The 16,283-nt window shown below is 39.6% G+C and overlaps 1 protein-coding gene across 5 annotated transcripts in view; it reads left to right on the plus strand.

Annotated features, from left to right (window-relative positions):
- NSF (N-ethylmaleimide sensitive factor, vesicle fusing ATPase) overlaps positions 1–16,283 on the plus strand; it is an 81,146-nt gene that overhangs the window by 22,685 nt on the left and 42,178 nt on the right. For 4 of the 5 annotated variants that reach the window (XM_044447017.1, XM_044447014.1, XM_044447013.1 and 1 more), the window contains exons 4-8: positions 791–830; positions 6,648–6,814; positions 8,376–8,483; positions 9,942–10,017; positions 16,014–16,169. In XM_044447017.1, the coding sequence (XP_044302952.1) occupies positions 791–830; positions 6,648–6,814; positions 8,376–8,483; positions 9,942–10,017; positions 16,014–16,169 (547 nt within the window). Of the gene's footprint in view, positions 1–790; positions 831–868; positions 1,683–6,647; positions 6,815–8,375; positions 8,484–9,941; positions 10,018–16,013; positions 16,170–16,283 lie in introns of those variants that run through there. The other variant, XM_044447016.1, reaches the window with a different exon arrangement.

The raw sequence follows: 16,283 nt of genomic DNA on the forward strand, positions 1-16,283 counted from the left end.
AAGAGTTAAAACAAGAAATGAAAAAGAAAAAAACTTGAGGAAGAGGCCAAAGGTAGAATGTGCTAATTGAAACAAATGAATTTTAAGGCACCTTCTTAAAGTGAGGGTGAGAGAGCACTCTAGATCTCACCATTTCAGATATAGGGTGCTATGTGGGAAAATCCAAAAAAACTGAGGAATGTAGTTAGAATTCTGTGTTTCAGTAAGCCTGAAAAGTAATTGAGAGTTCAATGGAGTGCAGAGTTGAAAGATACGGCGCGAAACAAGGAGCGAGTTCATTTATAAGTGGATAATGGTAATCAAAATAAACTATGATATGATACAGTAGCCAATGTGGTGAAGGAGTACCATGATTGAAGCTATGGACATGAACATGCAAGCTACCTAAATGAGTGTGCCTGCTTGTCTGGGTGATCTGTGTGACTTAAATAGTACTGTAGAATATTCAAAGCACTTCACATTATCCCACTGTTGTAATCTCCACAAGGACCCTGTAAAGGTGGTCAGGTGGTATTATTCCCATGCTGCATATGGGGTGGGGCATTTTCGTGCTGAGAGGTGGCACAGGTAAGCATCAAGTAGTTCCATCTTCTAGCCATTATGCTATGCCGGCTCTCATTGACTCAAACTCTTACTGTGGACATGACTTCTAGCATCATTTTCCAAAAGATGGCATGCTGGTCACCATTCATGTAGACAGCCATTTTTACAATCTTCATATAGATTGTTGAATTCTTGTAAATAGTATTTTTCTTGAGTGCTTTTTTCTTTCCCATATTATTTCTTTCAGAGAAAATGGGCTGGACTTTCTATTGGACAAGAAATAGATGGTAAGTGTTTGTTGTAAATTTGTTTGGTTTCTTGACTGGACTAACTTTTCTTCTCATAAAGCTTCTTTTCCTTATCTCTGCTGCCTAGATCATCTGAGATGCTAAATAAGGTGCTGCATGTGTATGAATATTATGGAAACAAAAGCCAGCTAGTGCCCCACTCTGTTAGATGTGGGAAGTTCAGGTCAATGCATCAGGTTTTGCTGCATTAATAAAATAATAGGAGTAATAGTAATAGATTGGAAGTTAGTGAGCTTGCAGTTTAATTGAGATAAGCACAGGAGGTTAAGAGGAAATGGAATAGGAGATTAATAATAAAATAAGGAAATAGTCTACTGAATTTAGTATATCTTTTGGGATTTAAAAAAAGGCTAGAGATAAATTAGTCAATCTCAGGTGATGACACTTTTCAGAAATTGACAGTGTTAAGTGAAATGACATAATCAGGTTAAAGTAGAAGAAATCTGTGGTTTAACCTCACCCACCCACCTACCCCTCAAAAGAGAAAAAGGAATAGAAATAAAAAGAAATGAAAGCAAAAAACTAAAATATAAGAGTTTGTTTGTTTGCTTACAAAATTAATATTCTGGTATTGAGATGCTGGAGCCATGAACAATAAAAAGATGAACAGATAAAAGGAATAAAACAAAAATATTCAGACAATCATTTAAAAATGTAGCTGGTTAGTTCAGAAAAGTAAGCTGAAATAAAGATTCTTTCAAGAGGCACCAGAAACAATACAGTGTCAGGATGTTCCAGAAAAATGGAGCTGCTATACTGAAGATTTTTCTCTGGATAGGTCACAAATCCTTGTGGAACTGTGGAGCATGGCCTCTGTGACAAAGCAGATTGGTAAGAGAGAAGACATTCTTTCAAGTATTCTGGGTCAAAGGTTTTATGGCTTTATTCAACATGACCCAGACTTTAAACCTGACCCAGTATCAAATAGGCAGCCAGTGAGTTCCCTCATTAAAGAAGTTAAACATGTTGAAACAGGACAGCCCCTGAAAAGAGAGGAGCTACTGCATTCTGTACTAGCTTCAACTTCCAAATCAGCCTTAAGGGTAGCCCCATGTAAAGTTCAGTGTAATAAGTCTCAAGTTCAGTCTTGAGATTATTAGAGGCTGTACCTTTCTGGCTAAGCTCTCACTTTCCAAGATAGGCCATAGCTGGTGAACCAGTTGAAGCTGGTAAAAGGCACTTGGGGTTATCATGGTCACTTGGGACTGCAGCAACAGTGATATATTTTGGAATATTACCAGACTATCTTACAGACATCCAAAATTACAATGGGAGTACAGTCCCATCTGGAGCAGGCAGTGAGCCTATCTCATATATTTGGGAACCACTTTACCCACAGAATTTATGTCTCGCCTGGATTCAGTTTCAGTTTATTGTCCTCCATTCAGCTAATCACTGAGTCCAGACACTGATGCAGCATTTGCACAGCTTCATCTGACTCAGTCACAGGAAGATAGAATGGTGTGTCATCAGTCTACAGATGGCACTTGGCTTGAGATCCCCTAATGGCAGTTCTCAGTAGCTTAATATAAATTTTAAACAAGATTGGGGACAAGATAGTACCCTGCAGAACCCCACAGTTGTCAAGGAGCTGAGGAATTATCCTTCAGTGTTATTCGCTGAAATCATACCTGCAGGTAAGACCAGAACTTCTATAGCATAGTGCCTCTTCTAATGCCCAGCCCATGTAGCCTATCCAGGATAATGCCATGGTCAGTGATACCAAAATCTGATGAGAGATCAAGCAGAATTATCAGGGTTGCACCCCCATGGTACTGCCCTGGAGAAAGATGGGAAGCTCAACTCTCCCCATGCCCCGTTTTTCATTCTTGTTCCTATGATACATTGTCCAGAGTTCTTGATATCAAGCTTTCATTAAGGCAGCATCTGTGCCTGATACATCATAGGCAGTGGTTGCTATAATTCTGAGGAAACTATAAACATTGTGGAGAAGAAGCAGGAGACTGTGGATTGCTTTTGTCCTGTGTTAAAAGTTAATTTGTACATTGCTCCATAATATGAGACTGAGCAACAAATGGCAGTTCCATTCATGTTTCAGTATTTTGTATCGGTGATTTACAGAGAGTTGTAAATAATGCTGTAAAGAAATAATAGCAGCATCTTGGCATGCAACTTTAACCACTTCCAAAATGAGATTATTAAACTCCCAAGTGGTGCTGTGATACATCTCTCTTACAAAGAGGAGAAAACAGAAGAAGCTTGGCTCTAACTTGTAATATGCATTTTTGGCTAAGAGCAAAAGGCCTGCAAAAGGATGCGACCCATGCAGACATACGTAAACCTGTATTCTCTTCATAATTAAATATGTTATTTCTGGAGATTTTTTTTCAGGAAGCACATACAATTTCCTCTACACACCGGATGCTTAGTGGTGGAGGTGTGGTGTACATATTCCCATATGTACTTAAGTCAGGAGACTGTTTCTGAAGGTTAAAGTACATATCAAGTAGATGTAGTCAGACATATGTATATGTTCATCAAGTTCAAGTTTCTGTCACATTTAGCATTTCCAAGATTACATCCAAAGTGGGGCTATGTGGCTAGGATCAGTCTCAATTCTCAGAGGTTCTCATTGACTTCTGTGCAATCAAGTAAAATGGACTGAAATCCAGAGAATGTGTTGAAGAGCAAACCTGCTGGTGATATCAGATGTGAATGTCAAGTTTTCTTTCTCACAAGTAATGCCTATTACTGTACCTCTTTATGTCATAGAATTCAATGTCCCCATATAATCTATATCGGGAAAAGTAGATCTACTGCAACTGTAAATGCTGCAGTATTGAGAATAAACCCCTTCCTCCATCTCTGACTTGAATGGCCTCCCTCCCTGACAAAGGATATTGTGTGTGCACTTCCACATGTGTCTGTCTGGAAGTTTGTGCAATGTTCATGCCTCCCTTTATTTTCATGCTCCTGGTTCTAATATCAACATCTGCTAGTATGAAATCAAACCCATCAAGAGCTAGAAATCTTTTATGTGATATCAAACATTATTGTTGCACTGGTCAGCCTTTGCAAATCAATTTTTGATCACTATTGGCACAATGCATTTAGGCAGTCTATAAAAATCAGTTTTTGCAAAAATGGTGGGATTATATATTTATTTGATTGCATGAGTGGGTGCTTTAGACTTTTTATATGTTCTGGAAATGAACTTGTTTTATTTTAAAATAAAACAAAATTATATTTATATCCCACCTTTTCACTTTCAAGGAATTCAAGGCAGCTTACATAATTCTCCTGCTCCTTTTCCCAGTCTTATCCTCACAACAAGAATCCTGTGAGGTAGATTGGGCTGAGAGTCTGTGATTGGCCCCAAGTCACTCAGTCAGCTCCATGGTTGAATGGGGACTAGAACCCAGATTGCTTGAGTCCCAGGCCCAGCATTCCTAACCACTATGCCGCACTGACTCTTCTTTCCAACATGAAACAATTTGCACTTAATAAGAGCAGTTGAGGGACATGCTAGACCATTTAGTTCAGCAGATTCTGCAGCTTCATAGTACTGTGGGTTGATGGTGCAGTACTATAAGGATACTTAACCTTGGCCTCTTAATCTCTAAGAAGAATGATTGAATGATATCAAAGGCTGCACATGTTCCTCACCTTATTTACCAACTCTTAAAATGGCTTGATTGAGATACCGTATGATGGGACAAGGATCACATCAGACTATGTTCCTGCAAGTCATGGATTCATGTATATGAAGGCCTGCTTAGTTGGATTTTGTCAGTCAAATGCCATCAGTAGATTGCTTTAGATATGAAGCAAAGCTTGGCCTCCAGTATGTTGATGATAATTTTTTAAAAAATTGTAAACACAGTTAAATACAATTGGCAATGTGGGAAAACAATTTTTGAACAAAAATCCTTGGTGGAAATACAGCTGCTTACAGTAATTAAACTTGATAATGTTAAACTTTGCATTTAATGGTCTTGCATTTCCTTTCTTTAGATGAGAATGTGTAACACCATCTGTATTACTTATTTGCTTCAAAAAGTGACAAACCTAGCATTTGGGGCCCTCCTTGCAGCTGAATGGGGCCCTGGAGTTCTGCCGGAAGGGATGTCCTAACAGCAACACTCCCTACTTAAATTGAGTGGTTGGTGGAGACATGCTTGCTTCTTCTTGTTAACTGTGGTGATCTTAAAGATGAACATTGTTGGGGAGTGGTTGCCATTTATTTGTCACAGAAAAATATAATGTAGTCTTCAGGTTACAAATGGAGACAGAGGTCTGACAAGATGATAATATACAAATGTAGAAAACATTTTATGAGTTTATAAAATGAAGATTCCATATCTTGCTTTGTAAGATGTTGCAGATTTATATGAATGGATCAATAGGCCAAATGCTATGGGTGATTATACTGTTTTGTTTTTGTTTAGTAAAAATTGGCAATCTAGTTTTGCAACCAAGTATGTTTACGTTCAAAAATTAAACTGCCTTCAAAGCAAAATCCACTGTGGAGTGAATACATGTCTTAAAGCTAAGCAGTCTGACTAATGTAGTTTTTCATTGAGTCATTCAGGGCAAGGGATTAGAGCATGGGTCCTCAAACTACGGCCCGCAGGATGGATCCGGCCCACCATGGCCATCCATCTGGCCCGTGCCACCGTTCTCCTCCTGTGCACACGCTTGCTGCGCAGGTGGGGAGGTGGTGGCTTGCTCACTCGGAGATGGTCTCTGAGCAAGCAAGCTGCTGCCGCTGCCTGCCTCCTGTGCGCGAGCGCTCGTTGCTGCCTCACAGCGCACGGAGGGGGGGAGGTGGTGGCTCACTCGATCGGAGATGCCAGGCACCCCCACCTCACGGGCCTCCTTGTGTAGCCGCCGCCTTTCAGCTGGCCCCCTATCGAAAAAGTTTGAGGACCCCTGGATTAGAGCATCTCCTGGCCTCAAAGAGTAATCAGAAGATAAGGGAGAGTTATATGCTTTATGTTTATAAAGATATTTATTTATTTATTTAGCTTTATGTTTATAAATATATTTAATTATTTATTTAGGATATTTGTATGCTGTCCTTTGCAAGAGCCTCAGGACGGCTTACACAAATAAAATACAAATACCTAACATAACATAAATAAATTAACGACCCACTCTGGCTGCAATTAAAATATGATGATAAAATTCAATATTAACACTTATTAAAATATTGATTAAATAAAAAGGTCTTAACCTGGCACCAAAAAACATATGACGGCAGCAGGCGGACCTCTCTGGGGAGCGCATTCCATAGATGGGGCGCCACCACAGAGAAGGCCCTCCTCCGGGTACTCTGTCTCCTAATATCTTTCACAGAGGGTTCCCAGAGGAGGGCTTCTGCTGCCGATCTCAGGGGGCAGGAGGGCAAATAGGGAAGATATTTTTGGTCCATTTGTTTAAAAGTTTAAACAAGAAGGTCCATAGCACAAAGCCATTAAACAATTGATGAACATATTAAATGCTTATTTGGTATGCTAATTAAATAAACATTAAATGGACAGCCATCTGTTAGGGATGCTTTAACCTGCAAGTCCTGCACTGAGCAGGGTGTTGACCCCACTGGCCTTATTGGTCCCTTCCAGCTCTACTATTCTCCGATTCTATGAACAATACATCCTCAGAACAAAACAGTTGTTCAGATTTGTTGTCCTTTTTTGCTTTTGTTCAAATGTTTTACACATTTAAGATGCTTTTTGTTGTCTTTGAGCACTTGCCTCATCTCAGTGACCAGAAATAACTTGAGTTAGGATTTTCTAGTGCTATGCTGAAGTGTGTGTTTCTTTTCCCACACAGTTTCTGTATATAAGTTTGATAAGACCAAACAGTGCATTGGCACTATGACTATTGAAATAGACTTCCTGCAGAAGAAGAGTGTTGACTCTAACCCCTATGACTCTGACAAAATGGCAGCAGAATTCATCCAGCAGTTCAACAACCAGGCATTCACAGTTGGGCAACAGGTTTGTTGTTCGCTTGCACATGTGCCACATATTACTAACAAACATTCCTATGCTGTGAAGATGGGTTTAACTTGTTTCTTGGAAGCAGCTAATTCTCAGATAGCTGAATTAACATTTGTCACCAGGAATTAAATATTTGCCAAAGTTTACAGGTTCTTTCTTTTAGACTGCAAATGACAAAAAGATCTATCTGAGGTGCTTTGGTGAATACATATTTTGTAGACCAGAACTTTGGAGGATTTATTTGCAGGGCATGTTCTGTATGATCAGATACAAGTAGTGGGGTTTTTTCACAAGGCAATTCAATGGGTTGTTGAGTCAAGATAATAAGCTTGTTTATAGGGGCGTACTTTCTACAACCATGAAAAATTAAAAAGAGGAAGAAATAATACATGAAATCTGAAAATCTGTGTTGTATAAAGAATCCTTAGACTCTGCAGAAGTATCCTGAGGCTAGAAAGGGAGAGAGAAATGGGAAGCTCTGTAAAAAAAGAAAGTGTGATTAGAAGTCTTTAAAGTAAGTAAACATTTCTTAGCCATCCCTTCCTTTAAAGAAGCTTGGTATAAAATATGCACAGTTTCACACATACGGGCACATGATTCAACAAACTTTGCTTGTACCCTTCTGCATGCAAATGTTTTGGGCAAAGTCCTGATATCTCTAATCAGAAGGATCCAGGGCAGCAAGGCTGGAGAAGGCTTCTTCCAGAAACTTTGAGGAGCTTATATGAATCAAATAAAAATGATACTGGGCCAGATGAACCAGTGGCCTGATTTGGTGTAAGGTAGCATCATGTGTCCATAAGCAGGAGGAAGCACAGCTATTGCAGTAGAAAATGGGAAGAAAGTTGCTCTCAGCCCCACATAAAAGCATATCTCCTTCAAGTTGTCATTGGAGAGGAATATGAAGAGCTTAGCAGAAATTGCGTGGACAGGGGACCTACAGCAGGAGGGCAGGGCAGGTAGATTGTTAGCAGGCTGCTCAGCAGCTTGACAAAAACTGTAGACTCTGATTGTATTGCCCATTCATTGATAAGGTCGCATTAAGCAACCTTGCCTGCATGAACCTAGGAAGAAGTGGGAAAACTAGTAGTACAAGACTATCTTGCCAAGAAGATCACCATCTTCATAAGGCAAAATGTAGGTGTACAAATCAGATCAAAACTACATATTTTGAAGCCCTGGGTTGCGCAAGTGCAAATGTAATTAGTTTTCTGTCCCCTTTCCCAACTGTTGTTCAATCATTTAGTTGCAACTGAGAATATTCAGTCCTCATTGGGCTGCTTAGCAGGGATTTATTTTGAGTGCATAAGGATCAACACTCTTGTTATGGCCACCACTTTTAGCCGCAGCCCAACATGAAGAATGTTACGTAGTTTTGCTCTAAAACAAGTAAATTAGCGGAGGTCCAAATTTCATAATGTATATCCTCTGTAGCTCTCAGAATCTGGACAAGTTGTGCCCAGGATTGAACTGGAGGTTTAGTTTTCTGTTTGTTTTGCCATTCTGTCAGCAAAAAAAACATATTTTAATAACCTTATGTTTTACTATGTTCCCACAGCTTGTCTTTAGCTTTAATGACAAACTGTTCGGCCTTTTGGTTAAGGACATTGAAGCTATGGATCCCAGCATCCTTAAAGAAGAGCCTGGCACAGGAAAAAAGCAGAAGGTGAGGGTCACAGATGCATGACTAATAGCCAAATATGTGAAAACTCCACTGAATTTGAGGCAAGGCTATTTACTTTATGGACATATCTGGTTGGGCACTGCTGACCAATATACCTGAATGTTTGGTCCCAGGTAAGGTGATAAGACGTGCTGCTCCCTATTGGCTCATTCCACATGCAAGTAATCACTAGCTGCTTCAATCTTAAGCATATTCTTTTATTAACAGTTAAACATTTTCTTCTCATGATGCAAAATATGCATGGAATTGCACTGATGGAAGTGGAATTCCATTCCCCCTTCTTCCCATGGCAGTGCATCCAAGCCCCCAGAAATGCTACAGAGATTCAGGAGCTCCTGCTAAATGTAGTAATATGTGAGGTGGCGGGGGGATCCTGCTCAGTGGGACTTTACTTTTGCAGAAAGCAGATTACAGATCCAATCCAAAATATTCTGCTGCCTGCTGATTTCCCCTGTTGTGATATAAAAATTAAGAACCATTTCCTTCAGTTAAAAAGTAATAGCTGAAGAAGGCATTGATTTTCTACCTCCAGAAATTTTGAAATCTAACTGGTGGGCTCCTCTTTCAGTATATTATTTTCATTCATTGACTCAGCAAAGAAAGTGCCTGAAGGTTGGGGCACATATTTAAAAAAAGATCCTACAACTAATCCAGCAAACTATCACCCAATTAACTTGTTATATGTAATTAGTATATTATATGCAAGACATCTTAATTAGTAAATGATATGCAAAGCACTATTATAACAAGTTAATTGATGGGATAATTGATCAAACTCTTCTGACTAATGAGCAGGCAGAATTCAGACAAGTTAGATCCACAGTAGATCACTGCTTTGCCCTAGTCCATTTAATTGATAAATATGTTAGGTAACCTGTTGGTGCATTATATACAGCTTTCATTGATCTGAAGGCAGTTTTTGAATCAATGTTCCATACAAGACTTTGGGATAAATTAAATCTAACTAGAGATAAAAGACTCCTCTTGTTGATTATACAATAATACCTGGTGACATTCTAAAGATGAATAACCTGCTCTAGTCATAAAGGGAGTAATCAAAGGCTGTATTCTGGCTTCCATACTGCTTATTCCATATATAAACAAAGTTGTTAAGAATTTAACATTTCATGCCCCTAAATTGGCTACAACAGCTGTCTCCATCCTTTTGTATGCAGATGGTGCTGTACTTCTCTCTCAGACTAAAGTGGGCTTAAGGAGATTGCTGAGGGATTTTTCTAAGTTTTGTAATGAAGAATACCTGGCAGTAAACTACAGTGAAACTAAAGTCATGGTGTTCCCTGGAAAACACAGGGTCCACAGATGGTTTATGGATATAAAATTATTCTGTTCTTGCAGTCTGAAGCTCCTGTAGAATACTAAGAATGCGGATATTCTTCAGGGCTTTTTTAATAGTGGGTTTTTATTTTCTTCCATATTCAGATCGAGGTTGGTCTTGTTGTTGGGAACAGTCAAGTTGCTTTTGAAAAGGCTGAAAGCTCTTCATTGACTCTTATTGGTATGTAGAATAATCAAGCAGTTTTTCACAAGCGGTGTTATATCAGCCTTGTCAATAAATCCACATAAGTTACTAGCTAGCTAGCTAGCTAGCTTGCCTCTTTCTTTCTGTCTTTCTGTCTTTCTGTCTGTCTGTCTGGTGTGTCTGTTCACATATATCAATATTAATTATTGTGATTGGCAGGGGAGGCATTTCTGTAAATGAGCAACTCAAGCACAGAAAATCCTTAATGCTACATCTCTCAGAGGTGTTCCCTGCAACAATAGCAGACCCTCCAGCTTTCATTAGAGGCCATCTGCCATACACAGGTAACACTCTGCCCTAACTTTTACCCCCAGTTGCATTCTTTGTTCATTGAATGGTAGCACCCTGAACTCATCATAGCTTCCTGAGCTCACTCTCTTAAGGAAGGCTTTTATCCCCTCCACCCCACTGTAGAATTGAAAAATGCAGGCAGGGACTTTCCAACTGCAGATGCTATCACTCTGCCTGATCATAGTTGCCAAGGTTCATTAAAGTTTAGCATTAATTGCTTAGATACTAATGGGCTATGTATTGCGTGGCCTAGTAAGTACATTTAGGCCCCTTATATGGTAAACTGAATTTGAGGAAGATTCCACTAACTACTTTGTGAAAAGGCTGCTTTTTAAATTAGCCTCTACCAGAGTCTTACAGTTGATTCTAAGTATGTTTTAATTGACACAAACCTGTATTTTCATTGACATGAACCAAACCCATACATGAGATGATTTTTTGGCATTGAAATCTGAGTGCTTAGGAAAATCTGATACCCTGAAAGGCTGAGAGAATCAAAGATAATACCAAGGCTCTTTTTGTATTTGTTAAAGAAGAATATAAAATGAATAAAAATCACACATCAGGGGAGTTAGAACCATACAAACATTCAGGAATTAGAACCAAATATTATCATTGGGAAGGTTGCAGATAGCAAGCATTAAACATGGAGCTGGATGCAGTTGGGTACATAGAATATCATGAGTGAGCCAGGAATGGAAGAGAGTAACTTAGAATAGACAATAATGCAAAAATACAGCTTTCCATATCTGCTGAATTGAACTGAAGCATAGCCTGTTGAATTCCCTCTCAGAAGTGAAAAGGACCAAAAGGGAGTGGATTGCTTTTCTGAGCAGAACATGTAAAGGGTCTTTCCTAGGTGGAAGGGAGCTTCTCTGTATTTATGGATTTGGGTTGCTCCTTTTATCCCTTTTCCCAAGATGTAGCAATTAAGTCAAAAGAAGTCCATTTTCTAAGATTCCTCATGGATGCTGAAAAATGGACTTTTAGGTGTCAGCCATTAAGGAAAGAAAGAAGACAACTAACATTCCTTTCTTTCTTGATGTGAGGAAAGGAGGGGATTTGATGGGTAGTATTCTGCATATTTGGCTATCTCAGGCCCAGGTGAACAAGACGGTGGGAGGGAGTTAGGTGAGTGTTCTAAATAACAGAGCCAAAAGAATCATTTAAGCATATCTGCTCACACAGTGGTTGATTTTTAGGGTCTCACAGCTTTAAAGACATATTTTTCTTCTTTGTGACTTAAACAAGAAAGTTAGAAAATTTAATGGTGAGGGCTCATTTGCTTGTAGTCCTGAGGCAAGATCTGAAATTTGTAAGTGTTAACACTGTGGAATTGAAGCAAACAGAACACAATGCTGGGCCAGCAAATTCATAAATTCATTGAATAGTATGGTCAGAAGGGGCCAAGAAGGCCATTGGGTTACACCATCCCACTCAGGACTGTCCAGTTTTGCCTTGAATGTCTGTAGTGTGGGAGAGCCCATGACCTCTCTTGGAAACTGGTTCCACTGTCATATTGCTCTGACAGTGAGGAATTTTACCCTGGTGTTTAGCCTGAATCTGGTGTGCTGCAGTTTGTTTGTTCTGTGTCCTACACTCAAGGTGAGAAGAGGACTTTTCCTTTCTCTCTCTAACAGTCTTTGAGGTTCTTATGGAGTGCTATCATATCCCCTCATAGACTTCAAGCCTAAACAGGCCCAGATCTCTCAGCCTCACTTCTCTGGTCTTCGTTTCCAATTGTATGCAAGAAGTCTGCAGCTCCTCTCTGAATGTGCAAAGTCTCTGTATTCTATGGGACTTGCTTTTCTACCTTACCTCAAGATAAAAGCCCTAGTTCCCATGCAGATTTAGGCCTTCTCTTCTTGAAGCAGCAGAATTTGGGGCTCTTAATAACATCTTGCTTTGGACTGCTCAGTGTAGATTGGTTTGTTTCATTGATGTTACTCCTAATTCTGTGTCCAGTTCTTTGGGAAAGGTCTGTTAAAGTCTTAGAATCGTACAGTTGGGGAGGTCATTGAACCCAACTCCCCATTTAGTGCATATATCCAATGTATACAATTTCTGACAGATGGCTGTCCAGTCTTTGCTTAAAGACCTCTAGTGACACCACCACCTCCTTAGGCCCACTTGGCATTATGAGAGAGCCTGTTTTGAAATCAAATCATCCTAAGTGAAGAAATTGCCCAGTGGGTTTTTGTTGTTGTTGTTAAAATGTACATTACCACCCATGGCCACCGTGTGGCAGTAGAGAATAAGAGAAGTGAAACGAGGCTATCTCTGCCTTGTTCTGGGAAGAGATTAAAGTAAACTAAGGAAAAAACACCAGAATCCTGAAGTCTGAGTTGGCTTTAGTGTGCTTCTTTTTGGTCCTTGGTGCCTGCTGAGTGCTGACAAAGCTGCAGTACCAACAGAAACAAACACAGGATTCTATAGTCAAAACCTAGGGCCTGAACCTAGCAATCCTAAGCTCTGTTGGTCTAAGATTCTCCCTCTTTAGCCCTGCATGCCTCTCTTTCTTGCCTGCTGCCTTGCTTCAATGTATCTATTCCTTCATGTCTCTCAACACTCCATGTAGTTTTGTTCCATTGCCCCCCCCCCCACCAACCCGGGCACCTTCTCTCTCATTTCCATATTTTTACCATCTGTGCGTATAGTCAAGGCTGTGGTTTTCCCAGTTGCAATGTATGGCTGTGAAAGCTGGACCATAAGGAAGGCTGAGCGCCAAAGGATTGAGGCCTTTGAATTGTGGTGCTGGAGGAGACTCCTGTGAGTCCCTTGGACAGCAAGGAGATCAAACTGGTCAGACCTAGAGGAGATCAACCCTGACTGCTCTTTAGAAGGCCAGATCCTGAAGATGAAACTCAAATACTTTGGCCACCTAATGAGAAGGAAGGACTCCCTGGAGAAGAGCCTAATGCTGGGAACAATAGATGGCAAAAGAAGAAGGGGATGGCAGAGGATGAGGTGGCTAGATGGAGTCATTGAAGCAGTTGGTGTGAGCTTAAGTGGACTCCGGGGGATGGTGGAGGACAGGAAGGCCTGGAGGAATGTTGTCCATGGGGTCACGATGGGTTGGACACGACTTTGCGACTAACAACAACAACAACAACCATCTGTTATTTACTTAGCTCTTCACTATTCAGACCATTGCCTAGTTTGCTCATTTTTTTTAGGCAGCCTGTCTCTTGACCATCTTTTCTAGTCCTCCTTCCTCTCCTGAACAACTTAGCATAGAGGGTTTTTTTTCCTGATTAGCTCTTTCTTTTTTACATTGTTTTCCTTTTTAAATTTTGTTTCTTTTTTACTTTCCCTCAAGCCTCATTCTCCACCTATCTTTCCTTCACTTGCTTTTATAGTTCTTACCCACACCTTCTTATTTCTGGACTCATTTTTCCTTAGCTTCTGCAACTTCCAAGACCTTTTAATAGTCCTCTTCCAGCCTGTATGAGACCAATGACAAACAAATAGACAGCTTTCTCTTCACATGAGTTAGTTAATTCTTTTCAGTTCTTTGAGCAGCAGATTATTCTCTGCCACCATGCCAGTTTTGCCACCAATGCCATTTCATTTCCACAAGTGGAATGCAGAATAGGCGAGACTGGGCTGTTGATAGATCTGGATCTACTGTTAGATCTCTGAATGAGATGCAGGAGATCAACAAGAATTTCTGATACCCAAGTATTTAACAAGAGCAGCAACAAAATGATGCATACCCCATCTTAAATTATATTTTGAAATTTAAGAAGTGTAAAGAATCTAGGTAGATTTATATGTGGAAAGATTTCAGACTATATTCAGCTCTGGTACTCAGAAGAAGTTCCTTGACCTAGAATTCTTTAATTTGAGGTGTATTATTTATACCATGTTGCTGGATATAATGGTTTTAGGGAGGAAAAATAAGCAGTATAGATTCTGCAAGTCTGAAGTGTGTCCATCCCTAAGCATAGGAGATATTGAAGCTGTTCTATTCTGAAAGTATACTTTAAAAACAATCACACAGAAAATGAAGGCAATTTTAACAGGGGAAATACCTTGAGATATTACTGTGTTGTTCACAAACCTGTCTGAAAGATGCAATTTCACTTGGTTGTCTTTGATGCCATTTCAAACAGGTGATGTTTTGTTCTAACCAGTAGTATATTATGTAGTGTAAAATGACACCATAGATCTGGGAAAGACACAATGCACCTGAGAAGGAAATAATGTAGGTAAAGAGCCTGTTGGCATGTTAAGCAGAGTGTTAGTAGCCCCTGTAGCTACCAAAAAAATGAAGATTCAGTCTTTGCAACTATTATCATTCTGAATCATGGAACAAATGCTTAAGCTTTTCCAGAGTGTGTAGCAACACAGAGCCTTATGCTGAAAAGAAAAAAAAAAGGCTTATGCCACATTAAATCTTTTTGTACTTGAGGTGTCATGTGTGTATTATTAAAGATAATAACTACCCTCCCCCTGCACATCTCCAGGGGATGAGAAGAAGTAAACTTTAGTAACATAGAAGATTTTGTGGTAGAGAATTTTGTTATTACTTTTTATTAAGCTTTTCCCCTTGGCATGTGTAAGTGGAATAACACATACTTTTTTCCTGTTTTATCCCATCCTTTCTGCCTTTCACCTTCCTCTGTTGCCTTCCCTTTGTCAAATTATAGATAGATCCTTCAAAGCAAGAACCTGTGTTTTTCTTTGTGAAGTGCCATGCATATAAATATTGCTATATATATGTATAATGATAATAAAAAGGAATACTGATCATGGATGTTTAGAGGATTAAAAATTCAAGAAAGAATAAAAGTGGACAGATTTGCATCTTGGACATATTAAAGGAGTATTGCTAAAGGAAGAAAATCTGAATGCTATGAGCAAGGGAACGTAGCCATATGAAGCCATAGACACTTCATCCACGCAGTCACTGTAATATTTTACAGTTACGGCTCACATGTTTTCTGCACATGCATGAGGTTCTTCTCTTTAAAGTAAATGTGGGGAGGGGGGGTCTTCTGCTTGCATGTCAATGATAACTTATTAGGACATAATTATTCATGTTGTGGCCATGCAGCAAATGATTGGCTGAGCCTTCAGGTGCCTGCTGTCCATCCCAGCGAGAAAGTAAGGCCAGTATGTGTGACTCCCAGGCACATTTAAGATTTCCCTTTCTTTATAGGAAGATAGAAGAACTGAAAGGCCAAGTTTAGATTTTCCTGTCAAAAACTGCCCTGTTACCAAGGAGCCCCATACATAAGTTATTTCCATTTCTCCTGTTTGTGGAAACTAAAAGAAATTTTGGTTACATGCAGATGCATTAAGTGTTTGTTTAACTGCCATTAAAGTAATGACTATATATAATTCTTTTTCTGGGTATTTAATATTTTTCTGATCCCAACAGCAGCCCTGTTTATTAGACCAGAATCATTATCACCATGCTAGCTATGGTGTGAGGATGAATCTGAGAGATGGCTGCTTGCCTATGCTCATCAGTAGATTTATGACTAAACTCAGATTTAAATCAGGGATTCCTCACTCATATTTCTTGCAACTATACCTTCTCTCATTAGTTCATATTACACAAGCTAACCTTAGGTTATACTATGTTGGATGCTTGCTTTGGTATCTTTCCCACAGAAAACTGAATTTTGCAACATTTTCTTGTGCTGATGAGCTTTTCTCTTTCAATTTCTAAGGCAAATCCAAAACTAGGGAAAATCGTCAGTCAATCATTAACCCTGACTGGAATTTTGAGAAGATGGGCATCGGAGGCCTTGATAAAGAATTCTCTGATATCTTCAGGCGGGCATTTGCTTCCCGGGTGTTTCCACCTGAGATTGTAGAACAGATGGGTGAGTATCAAATGTAAAGTTAAACGAGGTGCTACATCAGTGTTCTAAACATTCTTCAGAGGACCAAAGGACAAAAGAATTACAAATGAAAAAAGAAATGATTGGGCTCATGAT

This window comes from Varanus komodoensis, unplaced genomic scaffold (genome assembly GCF_004798865.1).
Source record: "Varanus komodoensis strain SLA01 unplaced genomic scaffold, ASM479886v1 scaffold50, whole genome shotgun sequence".
NCBI lineage: Eukaryota > Metazoa > Chordata > Lepidosauria > Squamata > Varanidae > Varanus > Varanus komodoensis.